Genomic DNA, 20487 nt, shown 5'->3' on the forward strand with positions numbered 1-20487 from the left:
TCCCGCTCCCATACTCCCTGCGTCCTGTCTAGTGGCGCCGGTGGTATGGGAGGTGGATGCGGACATCGAGCGGGCGGTTCAGTCAGAACCGATTCCGCCTCAATGTCCCGCGGGTCTGAGGTTCGTTCCGCTTGGTGTTCGCGATCGCCTGATCCGATGGGCCCACACTTTACCCTCCTCGGGTCATCTTGGGATGGAACGGACAGTGCGAGGCCTGAAAGGGAAGTACTGGTGGCCCACCTTGGCTGAGGATGTAAGACACTATGTCTCTTCCTGTTCGGTGTGCACCCAGTGCAAGGCTCCTAGGCACCTGCCTCGAGGGAAACTACAGCCCCTCCCCGTTCCACAGCGACCTTGGTCTCACCTCTCGGTGGATTTCCTAACTAATCTCCCGCCACCTCAGGGGAACACGACGATCCTGGTTGTTGTGGATCGGTTCTCGAAGTCCTGCCGTCTGCTCCCGTTGCCCGGTCTTCCTACGGCCCTACAGACCGCGGAGGCCCTATTCACCCATGTCTTCCGGCACTACGGGGTGCCCGAGGACATCGTATCTGATCGGGGTCCCCAGTTCACCTCCAGAGTGTGGAGGTCGTTTATGGAGAGGCTGGGGTCTCGGTCAGCCTGACCTCGGGTTTCCACCCCGAGAGTAATGGGCAGGTAGAACGCATCAACCAGGATGTGGGCAGGTTTCTGCGGTCATATTGCCAGGACCGGCCAGGGGAGTGGTCGAGGTTCGTGCCATGGGCCGAGATGGCCCAGAACTCTCAACGCCACTCCTCCACTAACTTGTCACCTTTTCAAGTTGTATTAGGTTATCAGCCGGTCCTGGTGCCTTGGCAGCAGAGCCAGACGGAGGCCCCTGCGGTGGAGGAATGGGTACAGCGCTCTCAGGAGACCTGGAGGGCTGTCCAGGAGTGCCTGAGGCGGGCTATCGGGCGACAGAAGTAGAGCGCTGACTGCCGCTGCAGTGAGGCTCCCGTATACAATCCAGGGGATAGAGTCTGGCTCTCGACCCGGAACCTGCCCCTCCGCCTGCCCTGCCGGAAGCTGGGTCCGCGATTTGTGGGGCCGTTCAAAGTCCTGAGGAGAATAAACGAGGTGTGTTATAGGTTACAACTCCCTTCATATTACCGCATTAACCCCTCGTTTCATGTGTCTCTCCTCAGGCCGGTGGTAGCTGGTCCACTGCAGAACGCTGAGGTGCGGGAGGTCCCTCCGCCCCCCCTGGACATCGGGGGGGCCCCGGCGTACACAGTCCGGGTCATCCTGGACTCCCGGCGTCGGGTAGGGGGCCTGCAGTACCTCGTGGACTGGGAGGGGTACGGCCCGGAGGAGAGGTGCTGGGTTCCGGTGGAGGACATTTTGGATCCCACTATGCTCCAGGAGTTCCATCGTCTCCGTCCGGACCGGCCGGCGCCTCGCCCTCCGGGTCGTCCCCGAGGCTGGCGTCGGCGCGCTGCGGGAGCCGCGCGTCAGGGGAGGGGTACTGTCACAGTATCCACAGAAAATGGTGCCCCTCCTCGGCCGGGCGGCGCTCGCCGGTCGTCGTCGCCGGTCTACTAGCTGCCGCCGATCTGTGTTTCTGTGTTCATTGTGTTTTGTCTGTCTAGGTCTGCACCTGTTGTCATTTCTGTCATTAGTGGGGGGGTATTTAGTTTGTTCCTTTGGGGTTGTGTGTTGTGCGGGATTGTTTGTTTGTCAGCGGGTTTACGCTGTGGCCGTGTCTTCTCTATCGTTTTTATATTGGAGGATTTATTTTCTCGCCGGGCTGCGCCCCGTGCGTGATTTTCCCTTTGTGGATTACCTGTTTCCCTTTTGGGTATTGTGCACTCCCAGTGCCTTTTGATCACCTAGTGTTTGGGTGTGAATAAACTTCGAGCTACTGGACGATATCTCCTGCATTTGACTCTACTCCTTCCTCCTGCCCTAAGTACCCGTGACAGCGTGTATGTGTTGATCAGTGGAGGCTCCTCAGAGGAGGAAGGGGAGGACCATCCTCCTCAGTGAATTTCCTAAAAATAACTCTACTAAATATATTCACATCACCAAATAATTGATTGAAACACAGTTTTGCAATGAAGGTGTACATTAGCCTCAACAGCACTCTGTAGGGTAGAACCATGGTGTAGCTGGAGGACAGCTAGCTTCTCTTTGTACATTGACTTCATTACAAAACCTAGGAGGCTCTTGGTTCTCACCCACTTCCATAGACTTACACAGTAATTATGACAACGTCCAAAGGACGTCCTCCAACCTATCAGAGCTCTTGCAGCATGAAATGACATGTTGTCCACCCAATCAAAGGATCAGAGAATGAATCTATTATTGAAAGCATATGCTACAGCGAGCTGGCAATGCAGGGCATAAAATGTAGTGAGTTGGAGACTCAAAGAGTGAGAAAGACAATAGTTGAACAGTTTTCAACAAATTACATTTTTTTAAACGAAGGAGAAGCAAGAGAGAGAATTTTGCAAAAAAAAAAATCGCTTTCAGTTTCAGTTATTTAGCTAGCAAATGCAGATGGCTAGTTTAGTTACTCAAACACCTGGCTCAAACAGAGGGATGCTATCTTAGCTAGCTGGCTATGATTATCCAACACAACACTGAAATTCTTCCACGTCAAGGTAAGCTTTTGGTTTTATTCATTTATTGCCACCTGAGCTTAATGACTATACACTGTAACGTTACTGCAAGACTGTAGTGGGTTTACTAACACGTTAGTTCTATTAGCTATGTTGACTAGGACGTTACTTTAGCTAATAGGGTGACAATGATGTAGTCTGTGTGTAGCGGTTATGACACGGTTTGGCTTGGAAAGGTTTTTTCACCTGGTCACATACAGCTGATGTGTTGTTTGAAGTCCACAAACTAAGTGAAAGGTGAGAGGAGGAGAGTGCATAGAGGCTAGAATTTATACAATGTGGCTGCTATGATCAGGGGTGTATTCATTCCGCCGATTCTGTTGAAAAACATTTCTTAGACGAAAGCTAAAGAAACAGGGATAAAAATACCTGAATGTATCCAATAGAAACTCTCGTTTGCAACTGTTGGACTAATGATTACACCCTAGATCAGCTAGATGCAGGCAAGAGTGTGCAAGGTGGTATTGAATGTGCCACTGTCTGTCATCTCCAATTTTTCTCTCGACCTGTTGTAAACTTTCATTCATAGGCTAGGTTGTAGCAACCTCATGATGGGTATAGGGAAAATGTGAGTATCATGTAGTAGCCTAAACCTATCGATGTTACATTGAACTGGGTGAATGGAATATGAATGACAGTCATCCAACATGCTGTGATAGAAATATGGCCAAAAATCGTCCTCCTCATCATGAACGTCACTGACCGCCACTGGTGCTGATGTGTTGTTTATGTGTGGGAGAGAGAGGAAATGCAGCTGCTACCATTGTAATACTGTCCTGTAATCAATTAACTACCAGGCAGAGAAAAACAACAAGCTCTCACAGTCTCACTGTAGAATTAGATGTTCATCCACCTGCTCCAAACGTCAAATGTCTACGTTTCTCCTGCTCTGCAGCATTCTATTTCTTCAAACGTCAAATTACAAAGATAAGGGTTAAATTTAGGCACTCATTCCAAAGGGTTAAGGTTTGGGATAGGGTTAAAACCAATGATGTGTATATAATCCCTGGATTGCTGATGCTACTGTATGTATTGGCCATTGAGAGGCTTGGAAGCCACCGGTCGGCCATATTGGCACTTCCCATTAGGAGCAGTCCTCCATAGGAATGAATGGAATTCTACAGTATTTGAATTAAATGTTTCAAGGACAAAAAATGTATTTACAGTGCATACGGAAAGTATTCAGACCCCTTGACTTTTTCCACATTTTGTAACGTTACAGCCTTATTCTAAAATGTATTAAATCGTTTTTTTCACTCTCATCAATCACCCCATAATGATAAAGCAAAACTGGTTATTAGAAATGTTTGCAAAGGTATAAAATATGACATTTACATAAGTCGGGCTGTCATGTGCCTTTTACTGAGGAGTGGCTTCCGTCTGGCCACTCTACCATAAAGGCCTGATTGGTGGGGTGCTGCAGAGATGGTTGCCCTTCTGGAAGGTTCTCCCATCTCCACAGAGGAACTCTCTCAGAGTGACTATTGGGTTATTGGTCACTTCCCAGACCAAGGCCCTTCTTCCCCGATTGCTCAGTTTGGCCGGGCAGCCAGCTTTAGGAAGAGTCTTGGTGGTTTCAAACTTCTTCCATTTAAGAATAATGCAGGCCACTGTGTTCTTCTGGACCTTCAATGCTGCAGACATTTTTTTATTTATTATTATAATTTTTTTCTCCCCAGTTGGTAGTAGTTACAGTCTTGTCTCATCGCTGCAACTCCCGTACTGACTCAGGAGAGGCGAAGATCGAGAGGCCGTACGTCCTCCGAAACACAACCCAACCAAGTCGCACTGCTTCTTGACACAATGCCCATCCAACCCGGAAGCCAGCCGTACCAATGTGTCGGAGGAAACACCGTACACCTGGCGACCTGGTCAGTGTGCACTGCGCCCGGCCCGCCACAGGAGTCACTAGTGTGTGATGAGACAAGGATATGCCTGCTAGCCAAACCCTCCCTAACCCGGACGACGCTGGGCCAATTGTGCACCGCCCCATGGGCCTCCCGGCTGCGACAGAGCCTGGACTCGAACCCAGAATCTCTGGTGGCACAGCTAGCACTGCCTTAGACCACTGCGCCACCCGGCAGGCCGCTGCACACATTTTTTTGGTACCCTTCCCCAGATCTGTGCCTTGACACAATCCTGTCTCGGAGCTCTATGGACGATTCCTTCGACCTCATAGTTTGGTTTTGCTCTGACATGCACTGTCAACTGTGGGACCTTATATAGACAGGTGTGTGCCTTTCCAAATCATGTCCAATCAATTGAATTTACCACAGGTGGACTCCAATCAAGTTGTAGAAACATCTCAAGGATGATCAATGGAAACAGGATGCATCTGAGTCTCATATTTTTTATATTTAAACCTGTTTCCACTTTGTCATTATGGTGTATTGTGTGTATTTTGTGTAGATTGATGAGGATATATATATATATATCAATTTTAGAATAAGGCTGTAATGTAACAACATTTGGAAAAAGTCAAGGGGTCTGAATACTTTCCGAATGCACTGTAAGTATGTTTTGGTTGTAGTGGGAACAGTAACATTAGTAATACATTTTTTTTTAAATTTAAATAAATGTTTTATATATTTTTTCATTTATTTTTTTATGTTTATCTCACATAAAATAATTGAAAGGTATGCATTAAGGTGTCTGTAATAGAATACGAGAATGTATATAGACATTAATAAATGGATTTCTATAGATTCCAAAATATTTTTTACACCGGTGGGGGAGTGCCAAGATGGAGAAACGGTGGCTTCAACACAGCACCCTCTATCAGTCATCTAGTGTATATATATTTATCATTGGTTAAACATCAAGTAAGGGATAAGGTATGGGATAAGGTAAAAAAAAAAAAAACATTCACGCCTGGGATTGAACACGCAACCTTCTGATCCAGAGCCATGGGATTACATCTATCCTGCCGCCCCATCACAACACGCCAGCAAAACCCAAGCTTATTTGATGGCAATAGCACTGACTGTTGCCCCTAGTGTTCTGTTTTGAAGGCACTTCCCGACGTCCTCAGGACATAGATAGACGTCCAATTTTGTCTTCAATCTTGAACAATCTCCCTGGAGAAAAAAACTCAACAGTGCTGTGAATCCATAGGCCCGGATAGTGTTGCAAAATTCCGGTAACTTTCCACAAATTCCCTGGATCTCCAGAAGTTCTGGTTAGAAGATTCCTGGACTCGGGAGAGAATAAAGAGGAAATCCAGAGTCCTCCAACCAGGATCTCTGGAAAACCTGGGAAATTTGGGGAAGGTGACCAGATGCATGTATCAACCTTAGGCCTGGATATATGAATAGCCTACATGGTTTACATGGTTTGATACCTCATCAAGTACATGATGCTGTCCGTCTGTCTGTCTGCTGCAGACGTTGCATGTTAATTGAAAGCCTGATGCATGTGTGTGTGTGATCTTTGTTTGATGTGTGTGTGAGATGTGTGTGTGTGTGTGTGTGATGTTGGATGCTCTTAGATGCTGTTAGATGTCTGGCAAAATAACATGTTTTATTATCCTTGGCTATATGTCAGCTGAAGATGAGTGGGCTGCATAGACAGCTTTCCTAATTGAGTGTGTGTGGGTGGACTTATTCAGGTGCGTGCTTCTCTGAACGTGTTCTTTGTAAATCTGTGACTGCAGCATGTGTGTTTGTGTGTGTGTGTGTGTGTGTGTGTGTGTGTCGGTAGATGTGGTGGGAAGCTTAGCCATACTGAGGAGGTCTGAGAGAGCTTGCAGTGGCACAGATCCATCGTGTGTGTGTGTGTGTGTGTGTGTGTGTGTGTGTGTGTGTGTGTGTGTGTGTGTGTGTGTGTGTGTGTGTGTGTGTTTGGAGGTGTGTGTCAGTGTGATTGTGGAGGTGTCCCACATTCAGGCTGAGAGATAAATGAGAAGTGCTTGGGTTTTGTAGACCGATGTCTCGTAATGAAAGATTTATCAGCAGCACGGCTCCTGCCTCTATCCTCCACACGCGCACACGCACACGCTCGCACCACACAGACACTGCCACCGCTACGAAATGCCTGGTCACCTCGACAGCTAGCGCTTTGAAGCTAACTTTATTAGCCATTCTACTTAGCAGGAGGGAACCCCCCCGTCAGGTGATAGGGGAGGAACTGTTTGAAGTCAGGCCTCCCAGCAGGAAGGAGCACTCCTTGTGATGTTACAGCAGGAAGAACAAACACGCACGCACGCACGGACACACACACACACACACACACACACACACACACACACACACACACACACACACGACTAGCATGTACGCTATTGTGCACACACATAGAGGTGAATCCTTCAGAAGGGTTTAAAATAATTATATTCTCTCTGTCTGAACAAAATGTTTTATACTTAACATGATTACATTGGTAGGTGAGATAACAGAGAATAGAACAGTTTACCACTGTGAAATTGACTTTTATAAAACTGTTCAATAAGTCAAACAAGGCTGAGTTGTGATTCGCCGTTTGAATTATGCTTTTTTTTTTTTGGAGATGAACAGTTTCTCTCTGAAACCAGATTATTCTGCCTGTGTACCACACAGACCAGAAATAGAGTGAGAGGCACGCACACACGCGCACACACACACGCACACACACACACACACACACACACACACACACACAAACACGCACCGCACACGCACACGCACACGCACCACACACCACACACCACACACACACACGGGTCAACTACTGCTGCAAGAGTGGGTTTTAATAATGGGGAAAAGACAGAAATGATGGAAGAGAGAGAGCAGGGGGAGATGAAAGACAAGAAGGAACGGAGAGAACAGCGATCTCATCAGCATTCATAATTCAGTATGTTAGTGGGGTAATGGAATGGGGAAACCACTCATTGGGAGAGAGAGTTCATTATCCTGGGAAGAGATAATGTGGTCCAACGTTGGGAAACAGGCTGGATGTAATTATCATGGAATAGAAGCACGTTAAACACCTTGATAAAGGCCCCAGCTACAGCTGAAGTCGGAAGTTTACATACACTTATGTTGGAGTCATTAAAACGGTTAGGACATCTACTTTGTGCATGAAACAAGTAATCTTTCCAACAATTCCTTACAGACAGATTATTTCACTTATAATTAATTCACTGTATCACAATTCTAGTGGGTCAGAAGTTTACATACACTAAGTTGACGGTGGCTTTTAACAGTTTGGAAAATTCCAGAAAATTATGTCATGCTTTAGAAGCTTCTGATAGGCAAATTGATATCATTTGAGTCAATTGGAGGTGTACCTGTGGATGTATTTCAAGGCCTACCTTCAAACTCAGTGCCTCTTTGCTTGACATCATGAGAAAATCAAAAGAAATCAGCCAAGACCTCAGAAAATAAAGTGTAGACCTCCACAAGTCTGGTTCATCCTTGGGAGCAATTTCCAAACGCCTGAAGGTACCATGTTCATCTGTACAAACAATAGTACACAAGTATAAACACCGTGGATCATGCAGCCGTCATACCGCTCAGGGAGTAGACGGGTTCTGTCTCCTAAAGATGAACGTACTTTGGTGCAAGTCAATCCCAGAACAACAGCAAAGGACCTTGTGAAGATGCTGGAGGAAACAGGTACAAAAGTATCTATATCCACAGTCAAACGAGGCCTATATCGACATAACCTGAAAGGCCGCTAAGCAAGGAAGAAGCACTGCTCCAAAACCGCAACTGCACATGGGGAGAAAGATCATACTTTTTGGAGAAATGTCCTCTGGTCTGATGAAGTAAAAATAGAACTGTTTGGCCATAATGACCATCATTATGTTTGGAGGAAAAAGGGAGAGGCTTGCAAGCCGAAGAACCCCATCCCAACTGTGAAGCACGGGGGTGGCAGCATCATGTTGTGGGGGTGCTTTGCTGCAGGAGAGACTGGTGCACTTCACAAAATAGACGTCATCATGAGGAGTGAAAATGATGTGGATATATTGAAGCAACATCTCAAGACATCAGTCAGGAAGTTAAAGCTTGGTCGCAAATGGGTCTTCCAAATGGACAATGACCACAAGCATACTTCCAAAGTTGTGGAAAAATGGCTTAAGGACAACAAAGTCAAGGTATTGGAGTGGCCATCACAAAGCTCTGACCTCAACCCTATAGAAAATTTGTGGGCAGAACTAAAAAAGCGTGTGCAAGCAAGGAGGCCTACAAACCTGACTCAGCTACACCAGCTCTGTCAGGAGGACTGGACCAAAATTCTCCCAACTTATTGTGGGAAGCTTGTGGAAGGCTACCCGAAATGTTTGACCCAAGTTAAACAATTTAAAGGCAATGCTACCAAATGCTAAATGAGTGTATGTAAACTTCTGACCCACTGGGAATGTGATGAAAGAAATAAAAGCTGAAATCAATCATTCTCTATACTATTATTCTGACATTCCACATTCTTAAAATAAAGTGGTGACCCTAACTGACCTAAGTCAGGGAATTTTTACTTGGATTAAATGTCAGGAATTTTGAAAAACTGAGTTTAAATGTATTTGGTAAGGTGTGTGTAAACTTTCGACTTCATCTGTATATGTCTTCCTGATCACGGGAGGTCAGATGGTCAGACTTTGACTCGTCACGTTTCATAAAGCACTGATAATCATATGATTAAAAATGAAATCCAGAGAAGGAGGCCACTGTTGGAATAGCAAGCCTACAGAGTATGTTTCAATTAATTAATGTATCTCCCACTACATCGTCCACTGGGGTGATATGATGCTAGATATGTGTGTTTACTGCCTCAACTTCTACCCAGAGTCTACTCAGTCTCTGTATGTACACAAACTCCCACTGTGAAACATATTCCTGAATTGTTTTACTCAGTAGCATGTTAGTGGTTTTCACTTGGAGCTGTGTGTCTGTCGGGCAGGTGTACTGACCGCTAGGCTGCTGTAGTGGAGCTGGTGTCACCAACAGGGTGCACTACAATACTCTCAGTCATCCACAGGCATCTCTCGCTCTTGGTCGCTGTCTGTCTCTCTCTCTCCCTCTCTCTCTCTGTCTCTCTCCCTCTGTCTGTCTGTCTGTCTGTCTGTCTGTCTGTCTGTCTGTCTGTCTGTCTGTCTGTCTGTCTGTCTGTCTGTCTGTCTGTCTGTCTGTCTGTCTGTCTGTCTGTCTGTCTGTCTGTCTGTCTGTCTGTCTGTCTGTCTGTCTGTCTGTCTGTCTGTCTGTCTGTCTGTCTGTCTGTCTGTCTGTCTGTGTCTCTTTCTCTCTGAGGTGTTGTACTATGCTGGGTTCTCTGTAAGCGATGGTGTTTGTGTGTTCATAGAAAACATACTCACACTGGTCCCTACATGTTGACGATAACAAGTACCATCCATTAAAAAAATAATTGTTTGAAAGTTAACTCTGGGTGCATAATAATTTGTTTTTCTTTGGTAATCAGTTTTTCACCACATGAAAGAGCAATTTTTCAGTTCTTGGAAATCGGAACCAGGCTTTGCGAGCGTAAATGAGAGAAACCACTATGAAATGAATGGTAATTGAATTGGGATAGAGGCTGAGTTTATTCCGAGTGTAATGACTATGGTTAGTTCACATGAGAGATGAGTTGAAAGATGGGTTTGAAGGAAGAGACAAACAGCCAAATGACTCACAGGACAGGAAATGAATAATGTTCTCTTTCAAAATACATTTTGAATTTGTTGGAATTCGTCTGTCAAATAGATTGACCTGGAAGATACAACTTTAATAGCGTAGTGATGAGGCAGATGCTTTGTCTGTATTTTGGGAACCCTTCTCCTCTATAGGACAGTTATTAATGACCTAACAATCCCCAGTACAACACATTGAGTAGCCCTATTCTGAGACCAACTGCAGTGACAAGCAACAGACCAAGCATTATTGTAGAGAGGGCATTCATTTGCTGCGAATTAGTATTTTTCTATGGCATTGTGTGTGTGTGTGTGTGTGTGTGTGTGTTTGAGTGGAGAGAACGCTGCTCTGATTAAGTACAGTAATACAGACACCACAGATGTTCATTTAATGGCCTGGAACTTAATGAGACTGGCTGAGGAGACTCCAACACACTCACACACACTCCCCCGTATCACGTTTCAAGGCTAATTATACGACACTACACTGTGAGTTATTAACAGCCACATTAAATATGAAACATGGCTGTGTGTGTGTGTGTCCGCTCCAATATGTCCTGTCATGGTGTTTGTTTAAATCCTGGCTCTGTGTGCTGGCAGGAAGGCAACAGGCTGCCACTTCAGGATCAGTCTTTCTCTATCACAGCAGTGGGAGTCACAATGCTATTTTACGATGTTCTCATATTGATGAGGGTGATTCAGATACTAAAACATTCCCCTTCTTTTTCTCTTTCTTTCTCTCTCTCTCCCTCCCCTCTCTCCCTCTAGGTGGGGTGTGTATAGCCCAGTCTCTGAAGATCCCGCGTGAACCCAAGCCAGGGGAGTTTGATAAGATCATCAAACGTCTGCTGGAGACGTCCAACGCCAGGGCTGTCATTATGTTCGCCAACGAGGACGACATACGGTATGTTGTACAGCCCCCCCCAAAAAACACACAACTACACCGCTATAGCCTATCCCTACACCACTACACACACACACCCCTGTACCTTTTTACCCAGGTATACCAAGTGTCGGTTGTGACTCCAGTCCTGACTCCTTCTCTCTCTCTTCCTTTATCTCCCCCTCCTCTTTCTCTTCCCCCTCTCCCTACCCCCGTTCTCCCTCCTTCTATCTCTCTCTCAGGCGTATCCTGGACGCGGCCAAGCACAACAACCAGACTGGTCACTTCCTGTGGGTGGGGTCAGACAGCTGGGGCTCCAAGATCTCTCCTGTGATTGGCCAGGAGCGGGTGGCTGAGGGAGCCGTTACCATCCTGCCCAAACGAGCCTCCGTGGACGGTACAGACAGAAACCATTTTAGATGATAGTCTTTTGAGGGTAAAGAGTTAAAGACAAAGTATACCCTCAACAAGGTTGACATCACATCATACCAGATGTTTACATGTCTGTTTTTACGTGTTATGTCACTCACTGACCTCTCCTTTCCTCTCCTTTCCTCTCCTTTCCTTTCCTTTCCTCTCCTCTCCTCTCCTCTCCTCTCCTCTCCTCTCCTCTCCTCTCCTCTCCTCTCCTCTCCTCTCCTCTCCTCTCCTCTCCTCTCCTCTCCTCTCCTCTCCTCTCCTCTCCTCTCCTCTTCTCCTACCTCTCCTCCATCTTCTCCCCCTTCCTCTCTTCCTTCCTCATCCTCTTCCCCACAGCGTTTGACCGTTACTTCCGGAGCCGCTCTCTGTCCAACAACAGGAGGAACGTGTGGTTCGCTGAGTTCTGGGAGGAGAACTTCGGCTGCAAGCTGGGGATGCATGGCAAACGCCCAGGAAGCCCCAAGAAATGCACAGGCAAGATACAATGGCGCTGGAGCACAGGAGGATGGGTATTGGCACAGTACAGTGGTGAAGGGAGGGTAGTGTAGGCCAGGAATAGTGGTTAAGCAGTGGAGTATGGGTAATGTGGCAGAATAGTTAATGCCCTATAATCATCCCTAGACAGGCTACTTAATATTAAGTTCACAAGCCATTGAGCATGGATATCTTTACTCTCTAAGGAGAATGGTTTGTTCTATACAGCACACCCGCTCTGTGCTCAGAGCTCTGTGCAAATGACATGAAATGATATGCAGAGTACAGTAGAGCCTCCTGGCTGGTCCTGCATGGATGAGTCTGGAGAGAAGTGTGTGTGACAATGTGTGTACACAGTCTGTGCAGTTTGGGCTTGTAGAACAGTGTTTGTTGGTGTGTATAACTGCGTGTGAAACAGTGTGTGACAGTGTGTGTTCACACAGTCTGTGCAGTGTGGGCTTGTAGAATGGTGTGTGTGTATCAGTGACAATGTGTGTATCGGTGTGTGTCGACACAGCTGATATTTTGGTTACAGACAACATTTGGAGGTTATCCAGTGTCTGACTCCATCACAGCTCGCCAGCCCTGTGTCCTGAAGGTCCACTTATACATGTGATGAAGAACAGTGGCGGTCGGTGCTGTTTAAGATGAGGGAGGACAATATTTTTTTTTCATGAGCATGGCCTTATTTCTACTAAAGCATTTTGGATGACTGTCATTCATACTCCAATCATGAGGTTGCTACAACCTAGTCTATGAATGAAAGTTTACGACATAGGTGCACACATTTACTCCTTAAGTGCTGACCTGTTGCACCCTCTTCAACCATTGAGATTATTATTATTATTTGACCCTACTGGTCATCTATGAACGTTTGAACATCTTGGCCATGTACTGTTGTAATCTCCACCCGGCACAGCCAGAAGAGGACTGGTCACCCCTCAGAGCCTGGTTCCTATCTATGTTTCTTCCTAGGTTCTTGCCTTTCTAGGGAGTTTTTCCTAGCCACCGTGCTTCTACAACTGCATTGCTTGCTGTTTGGGGTTTTAGGCTGGGTTTCTGTATAGCACATTGTGACATTGGCTGATGTAAAAAGGGCTTTATATATACATTTGATTGATTGACACAGGTCGAGAGAAAAATTTGAGGTGACAGACAGCGACACACGCAATACCGCCTGCAGTGAGCTGATCTAGAGTATATTCATTAGTCCAACAAGTTGCAAATGATAGTTTCTATTGAACAAAATCAGTTATGTTTATCCCTGTTTTGTTCCGTTTGCTTCTGTTTAAGAAAAGTTTTTCAACAGAATTGGAAGAATGAATACACCCCTGATCACGCATAAACACAGTTAGTTTTCATAGCAGCCACGTTGTATTCCTTCTCGCATCTATGCGCTCTATTCCTCTCACCTTTTCCCTTCGCTTGTGGACTTCAATGCACAACACATCAGCTGTATTCAATGCACAACACATCAGCTGTATGTGACCAGGTGAAAAACCTTGCCAAGCGAACATGTTACACACAGCCTACATCGTTGTCACCATATTAGCTAAAGTAATCTCATAGTCAGCATAGCTAATAGAACCAACACGTTAGTAAACACGCTACAATCATGCAGTAAAGTTAGTGTACAGTCAGTAAGCAGTTACACCAGCGGGCTTCGTGGCAATAAATTAGTAAAACCAAAAGCGTACCATGACCCGAGAAGTAAGATAGCGATAGCAGCTTCGCTTCAAGTCCTTAGGAAACTGTGCAGTATTTAGTTTTTTTATGTATTATTTCTTACATTGTCAGCCCAGAAAACCTTAAGTGTTATTACATACAGCTGGGAAGAACAACTGGATATCAGAGAAACATCAGCTTACCAGCACAACCAGCACTACGACCAGGAATACGACTTTCCAAATGCAGATCCTTTGTCTACACCTCCCAGGGCATTTGAACTGATTCCAGAGGCCAACTCAAAACAGCGCCGTTGAAGGAGAGGGTGCCGAGCGTTCTTCTAGTGAGGCTTTGGATGCGCGCACACCACCCACCGCTTCCGAGTATATTACTCGCTAATGTCCAGTCCCAAAGTTGACGAAATTAGGGCAAGAGTTGCTTTCCAAAGAGATATCCGGGATTATAACATACTCTATTTCACGGAGACATGGATAACTGTGGGCATGCTGTTGGAGTCCGTACAGCCAACGGCATTTGCAATGTATCGCGCCTGACAGGAACAAACATCTCTCTGGTAAGAAGATGTTTCATGATTAACGACTCATGGTGTAATTGTAACAACATACAAGAACTCAAGTCCTTTTGTTCACCTGACCTAGAATTCCTCACAATCAAATGCCAACCGTATTATCTCCCAAGAGAACTCTCCTCGGTTATCGTCACAGCCGTGTATATCCCCCTATAAGCGGATACCAAGACGGCCATCAAGGAACTTCACTGGACTTTATGCAAACTGGAAACCATATATCCTGAGGCTGCATTTATTATAGCTGGGGATTTTAACAAAGCTAATCTGAGAACAAGGCTACCTAAATGCTATCAGCATATCGATTGCAGTACACGAGCGAGTAACACACTCGACCACTGCTACTCTAACTTCTGTGATGCATATAAGGCCCTCCACCACCCTCCTTTTGGCAAATCTGACCATGACATCATCTTGTTGCTCCCCTCCTATAGGCAGAAACTAAAACAGGAAGCGCCCATGCTTAGGTCTATCCAATGCTGGTCTGACCAATCGGATTCCACACTTCAAGATTGCTTTGATCACGTGGACTGGGATATGTTCTGGGTAGCCTCAGACAATAACATTGACGTATCCGCTGACTCTGTGAGCGAGTTTATAAGGAAGTGTATAGGAGATGTTGTACCCACTGTGACTATTAAAACCTTCCCTAACCAGAAACCGTGGATTGATGGCAGCATTTTCGCAAAACTGAAAGCATGTACCACCGCATTTAATCATGACAAGGTGACTGGAAACATGGCCGAATACAAACAGTGTAGTTATTCCCTCTGTAAGGCAATCAAACAAGCAAAGCGTCAGTATAGAGACTAAGTGGAGATGCAATTAAATGGCTCAAACACGAGACGTATGTGGCAGGGTCTACAGACAATCACGGATTACAAAAAGAAAACCAGCCCCGTCGCGGACATCAACGTCTTGCTTCCAGACAAATTAAACAACTTCTTTGCACAGTTTGAGGACAATACAGTGCCACCGACATGGCCTGCTACCAAAGACTGTGGGCTCACCTTCTCCGTGGCCGACGTGAGTAAAACATTTAAATGTGTTAACCCTCTCAAGGCTGCCGGCCCAGACGGCATCCCTAGCCGCATCCTCAGAGCATGCGCAGACCCGCTGGCTGGTGTGTTTACGGACATATTCATCCAATCCATATCCCAGTCTGCTGTCCCCACATGCTTCAAGATGGCCACCATTGTTCCTGTTCCCAAGAAAGCGAAGGTAACTGAACTAAATGACTATCGCCCCGTAGCACTCACTTCTGTCATCATGAAGTGCTTTGAGAGACTAGTCAAGGATCATGTCACCTCCACCCTACCTGTTACCCTAGACCCACTGCAATTTGCTTACAGCCCCAATAGGTCCACAGACAATACAATCGCCATCACACTGCACACTGCCCTATCCCATCTGGATGAGAGGAATACCTATGTAAGAATGCTGTTCATTGACTACAGCTCAACATTCAATATCATTGTACCCTCCAAACTCCTCATTAAGCTTGGGACCCTGGATCTCGACCCCGCCCTGTGCAACTGGGTCCTGGACTTTGATGGGCCGCCCCCAGGTGGTGAAGGTAGGAAACAACATCTCCACTCGGCTGATCCTTAACACTGGGGGCCCCACAAGGGTGGGTTCTCAGCCCTCTCCTGTACTCCCTGTTCACCCACGCCTGCGTGGCCATGCACGCCTCCAACTCAATCATCAAGTTTGCAGATGACACTACAGTGGTAGGCTTGATTACCAACAACAACGAGACAGCCTACAGGGAGGAGGTGAGAGCCCTCAGAGTGTGGTGTCAGGAAAATAACCTCTCACTCAATGTCAGCAAAACAAAAGAGGTGATTGTGGACTTCAGGAAACAGCAGAGGGAGCACCCCCCTAACCACATCGATGGGACGGTAGTGGAGAAGGTGGAAAGTTCTAAGTTTCTCGGTGTCCATATCACCGACAAACTGAAATGGTCCACGAACACAGACAGTGTGGTGAAAAGGCACAACAGCGCCTCTTCAACCTCAGGAGGCTGAAAAAATGTGGCTTGTCACTTAACCTCTTGGGGCTAGGTGGGACGCTAGCGTGCCACCCGTGGTGCACTCCATCAACAGCAGGTGCATTTCAAGAGCGGCAAATTTGAATCCAAATAAATGTCAAAATTCAAATTTTTCAAAAATACAACTATGTTACACCATTTGAAAGATAAACATCTCCTTAATCTAACCACGTTTTACGATTTCAAAAAGGTTTTACGGCGAAAGCATAAATTTAGAGTATGTTAGGACAGTACATTTACAAGAGTTGTGTGTAATGTTTTGTCAAGTCAAAGACAGGGTCACCAAAACCATAAAACCAGCTAAAATGATACACTAACCTTTTACAATCTCCATCAGATGACACTCCTAGGACATTATGTTAGACAATGCATGCATTTTTAGTTCTATCAAGTTGATATTTATATCCAAAAACAGCGTTTTACTATGGCATTGATGTTGAGGAAATCGTTTCCCTCCAATAACCGGCAGTCAAGTCAGCGTCACAAATTAAATAATTAAAATTAGAAAACATTGGTAAAATATTATATTGTCATTTAAAGAATTATAGATTTACATCTTTTGAACGCAATCAACTTGCCAGATTTAAAAATAACCTTACTGGGAAATCACACTTTGCAATAATCTGAGCACTGTGCCCAGAAAAATACGCGTTGCGATACAGACTAGACGTCATGTTGGGGAGATCTAAAATCGAAAATACTATGTAAATAATCCATTACCTTTGATTCTCTTCATCAGATGTCACTTCCAGGTATCACAGGTCCATAACGAATGTAGTTTTGTTCAAAAAAGCTCATCATTTATGTCCAAAAATCTCCGTCTCGTTAGCACATGATGTAAGCCAGCCGGACTTCTCGTCATGAACGAGGGGAAAAAATATATTTCCGTTCGTTCAAACATGTCAAACGTTGTATAGCATAAATCATTAGGGCCTTTTTTAACCAGAACATGAATAATATTCAAGGTGGACGAATGCATAGTCTTTTATAACGTATTGGAACGAGGGTACCCAACATGAAGTAGCGCGCCAGGTGTCTAATGGGACATCACCGTTCCATGGCTCTTGTTCGGTCAGATCTCCCTCCAGAAGACTCAAAACACTTTGTAAAGGCTGGTGACATCTAGTGGAAGCAATAGGAAGTGCCAAAATATTCCTAAACCCCTGTGTTTTTCAATGGGATAGGTTTAAAGTCAATACAACACATCAGGTATCCACTTCCTGTCAGAAAATGTCTCAGGGTTTTGCCTGCCAAATGAGTTCTGTTATACTCACAGACACCATTCAAACAGTTTTGGAAACTTTAGAGTGTTTTCTATCCATATATAATAAGTATATGCATATTCTAGTTACTGGGTAGGATTAGTAACCAGATTAAATCGGGTACATTTTTATTATCCAGACGTGCAAATGCTGCCCCCTAGACCCAACAGGTTAAAATGCTCACAAACTTTTACATGTGCACAATTGAGAGCATCCTGTCAGACTGTATCGCAGCCTGGTACGGCAACTGCACCGCCCAGAACCGCAGGGCTCTCCATAGGGTTGTGCGGTCTGCACAGCGTATAACCGGGGGCAAACTACCTGCCCTCCGATGTCACAGGAAGGCAAAAAAGATCATCAAGGACAATAACCATCCGAGCCACTACCTGTTCCCCCCTTTTTCATCCAGAAGGTGAGATCAGTTCAGGTGCATCAAAGCTGGGACAGAGAGATTGAAAAACAGCTTCTATCTCAAGGCCATCAGATTGTTAAACAGCCACCACTAGCACAGAGAGGCGGCTGCCTACCTACAGACTTGATATCATTGGCTACTTTAATAAATGGATCACTAGTCACTTTAATAATGCCACTTTAAGAATGTTTACATATCTCGCATTACTCATCTCATATGTACTATAAACGATATACTGTATCATTTACTATTGCATCTTATCCACTCTGTCACTGCTCATCCATATACACTGCTCAAAAAAAATAAAGGGAACACTTAAACAACACAATGTAACTCCAAGTCAATCACACTTCTGTGAAATCCAACTGTCTACTTTGGAAGCAAAACTGATCGACAATAAATTTCACATGCTGTTGTGCAAATGGAATAGACAACAGGTGGAAATTATAGGCAATTAGCAAGACACCCCCAATAAAGGAGTGGTTCTGCAGGTGGGGACCACAGACCACTTCTCCGTTCCTATGCTTCCTGGCTGATGTTTTGGTCACTTTTGAATGCTGGCGGTGCTTTCACTCTAGTGGTAGCATGAGACGGAGTCTACAACCCACACAAGTGGCTCAGGTAGTGCAGCTCATCCAGGATGGCACATCAATGCGAGCTGTGGCAAGAAGGTTTGCTGTGTCTGTCAGCGTAGTGTCCAGAGCATGGAGGCGCTACCAGGAGACAGGCCAGTACATCAGGAGACGTGGAGGAGGCCGTAGGAGGGCAACAACCCAGCAGCTGGACCGCTACCTCCGCCTTTGTGCAAGGAGGAGCAGGAGAAGCACTGCCAGAGCCCTGCAAAATGACCTCCAGCAGGCCACAAATGTGCATGTGTCTGCTCAAACGGTCAGAAACAGACTCCATGAGGGTGGTATGAGGGCCCGACGTCCACAGGTGGGGGTTGTGCTTACAGCCCAACACCGTGCAGGACGTTTGGCATTTGCCAGAGAACACCAAGATTGGTAAATTCGCCACTGGCGCCCTGTGCTCTTCACAGATGAAAGCAGGTTCACACTGAGCACGTGACAGACGTGACAGAGTCTGAGGTAGCCTGAGGTAGCCTGACTGCCATTAGGTACCGAGATGAGATCCTCAGACCCCTTGTGAGACCATATGCTGGTGCGGTTGGCCCTGGGTTCCTCCTAATGCAAGACAATGCTAGACCTCATGTGGCTGGAGTGTGTCAGCAGTTCCTGCAAGAGGAAGGCATTGATGCTATGGACTGGCCCGCCCGTTCCCCAGACCTGAATCCAATTGAGCACATCTGGGACATCATGTCTCGCTCCATCCACCAACGCCACGTTGCACCACAGACTGTCCAGGAGTTGGCGGATGCTTTAGTCCAGGTCTGGGAGGAGATCCCTCAGGAGACCATCCGCCACCTCATCAGGAGCATGCCCAGGCGTTGTAGGGAGGTCATACAGGCACGTGAAGGCCACACACACTACTGAGCCTCATTTTGACTTGTTTGAAGGACATTACATCAAAGTTGGATCAGCCTGTAGTGTGGTTTTCCACTTTAATTTTGTGTGTGACTCCAAATCCAGACAGACCTCCATGGGTTGATAAATTGGATTTCCATTGATTATTTTTGTGTGATTTTGTTGTCAGCACATTCAACTATGTAAAGAAAAAAGTATTTAATAAGATTATTTCTTTCATTCAGATCTAGGATGTGTTGTTTAAGTGTTCCCTTTATTTTTTTGAGCAGTATATTTTATACTTATATATTCTGATCCCATTCCTTTACTTGATTGTGTGTATTAGGTTTTGTTGTGGAATTTGTTAGAAATTAGGTTTTTTTGTGGAATTGTTCATTATTACCTGTTAGATACTGCTGCACTGTCGGATCTAGAAGCATAAGCATTTTGTTACACTCGCAATAACATCTGCTAACCATGTGCATGTGACCAATATCATTTTATTTGATTTGATGACATGGAAGAGTTCCAGTGTTGTGTTGGATAATCGTAGCCAACTAGCTTAAATAGCATCCCTCTGTTTGAGACAGGTGTTTGAGTCGGCTGAACTAGCTAGCTGCATTTGCTAGCTAAGTAAGTGTAAGTGAAAGTGAAAAAAAGTGAAAGTGAAAAAAAGTGAAAGTGAAAAAAAGTGAAATCTCTCTCTCTCTCTGTCTTTGCTTGTCCTTCATTTTTGAAGAAATACATTTGTTCAAAACTGTTTAACTATTGTCTTCCTCTCTCTTTAAGTCAACTACTCACCACATTATGCACTGCAGTGCTAGCTAGCTGTAGTTTATGCTTTCAATACTAGATGTCAGTTCATGCTACAAGAGCTCTGATAGGTTGGAGGACGTCCCCCAAAGTGTTATCCAATTGGTAGTTACAGTCTTGTCCCATCGCTGGAACTCCCGTACGGACTCGGGAGATGCGAAGGTTGAGAGCCATTCGTCCTCCGAAACACGACCCCGCCAAGCTGCACTGCTTTTTGACA

The 20487-nt window shown here is 45.6% G+C and overlaps 1 protein-coding gene across 3 annotated transcripts in view; it reads left to right on the top strand.

The window, feature by feature from the left end:
• LOC106576124 (metabotropic glutamate receptor 8) overlaps positions 1–20487 on the top strand; it is a 409175-nt gene that overhangs the window by 330567 nt on the left and 58121 nt on the right. For all 3 annotated transcript variants that reach the window (XM_045699729.1, XM_045699728.1, XM_045699730.1), the window contains exons 4-6: positions 11008–11143; positions 11365–11519; positions 11879–12016. In XM_045699729.1, coding sequence (XP_045555685.1) covers positions 11008–11143; positions 11365–11519; positions 11879–12016 — 429 coding nt within the window. The remainder of the gene's footprint in view (positions 1–11007; positions 11144–11364; positions 11520–11878; positions 12017–20487) is intronic.

The sequence above is a fragment of the Salmo salar genome, chromosome ssa17, assembly GCF_905237065.1.
Source record: "Salmo salar chromosome ssa17, Ssal_v3.1, whole genome shotgun sequence".
Classification (NCBI taxonomy): Eukaryota; Metazoa; Chordata; class Actinopteri; order Salmoniformes; family Salmonidae; genus Salmo; species Salmo salar.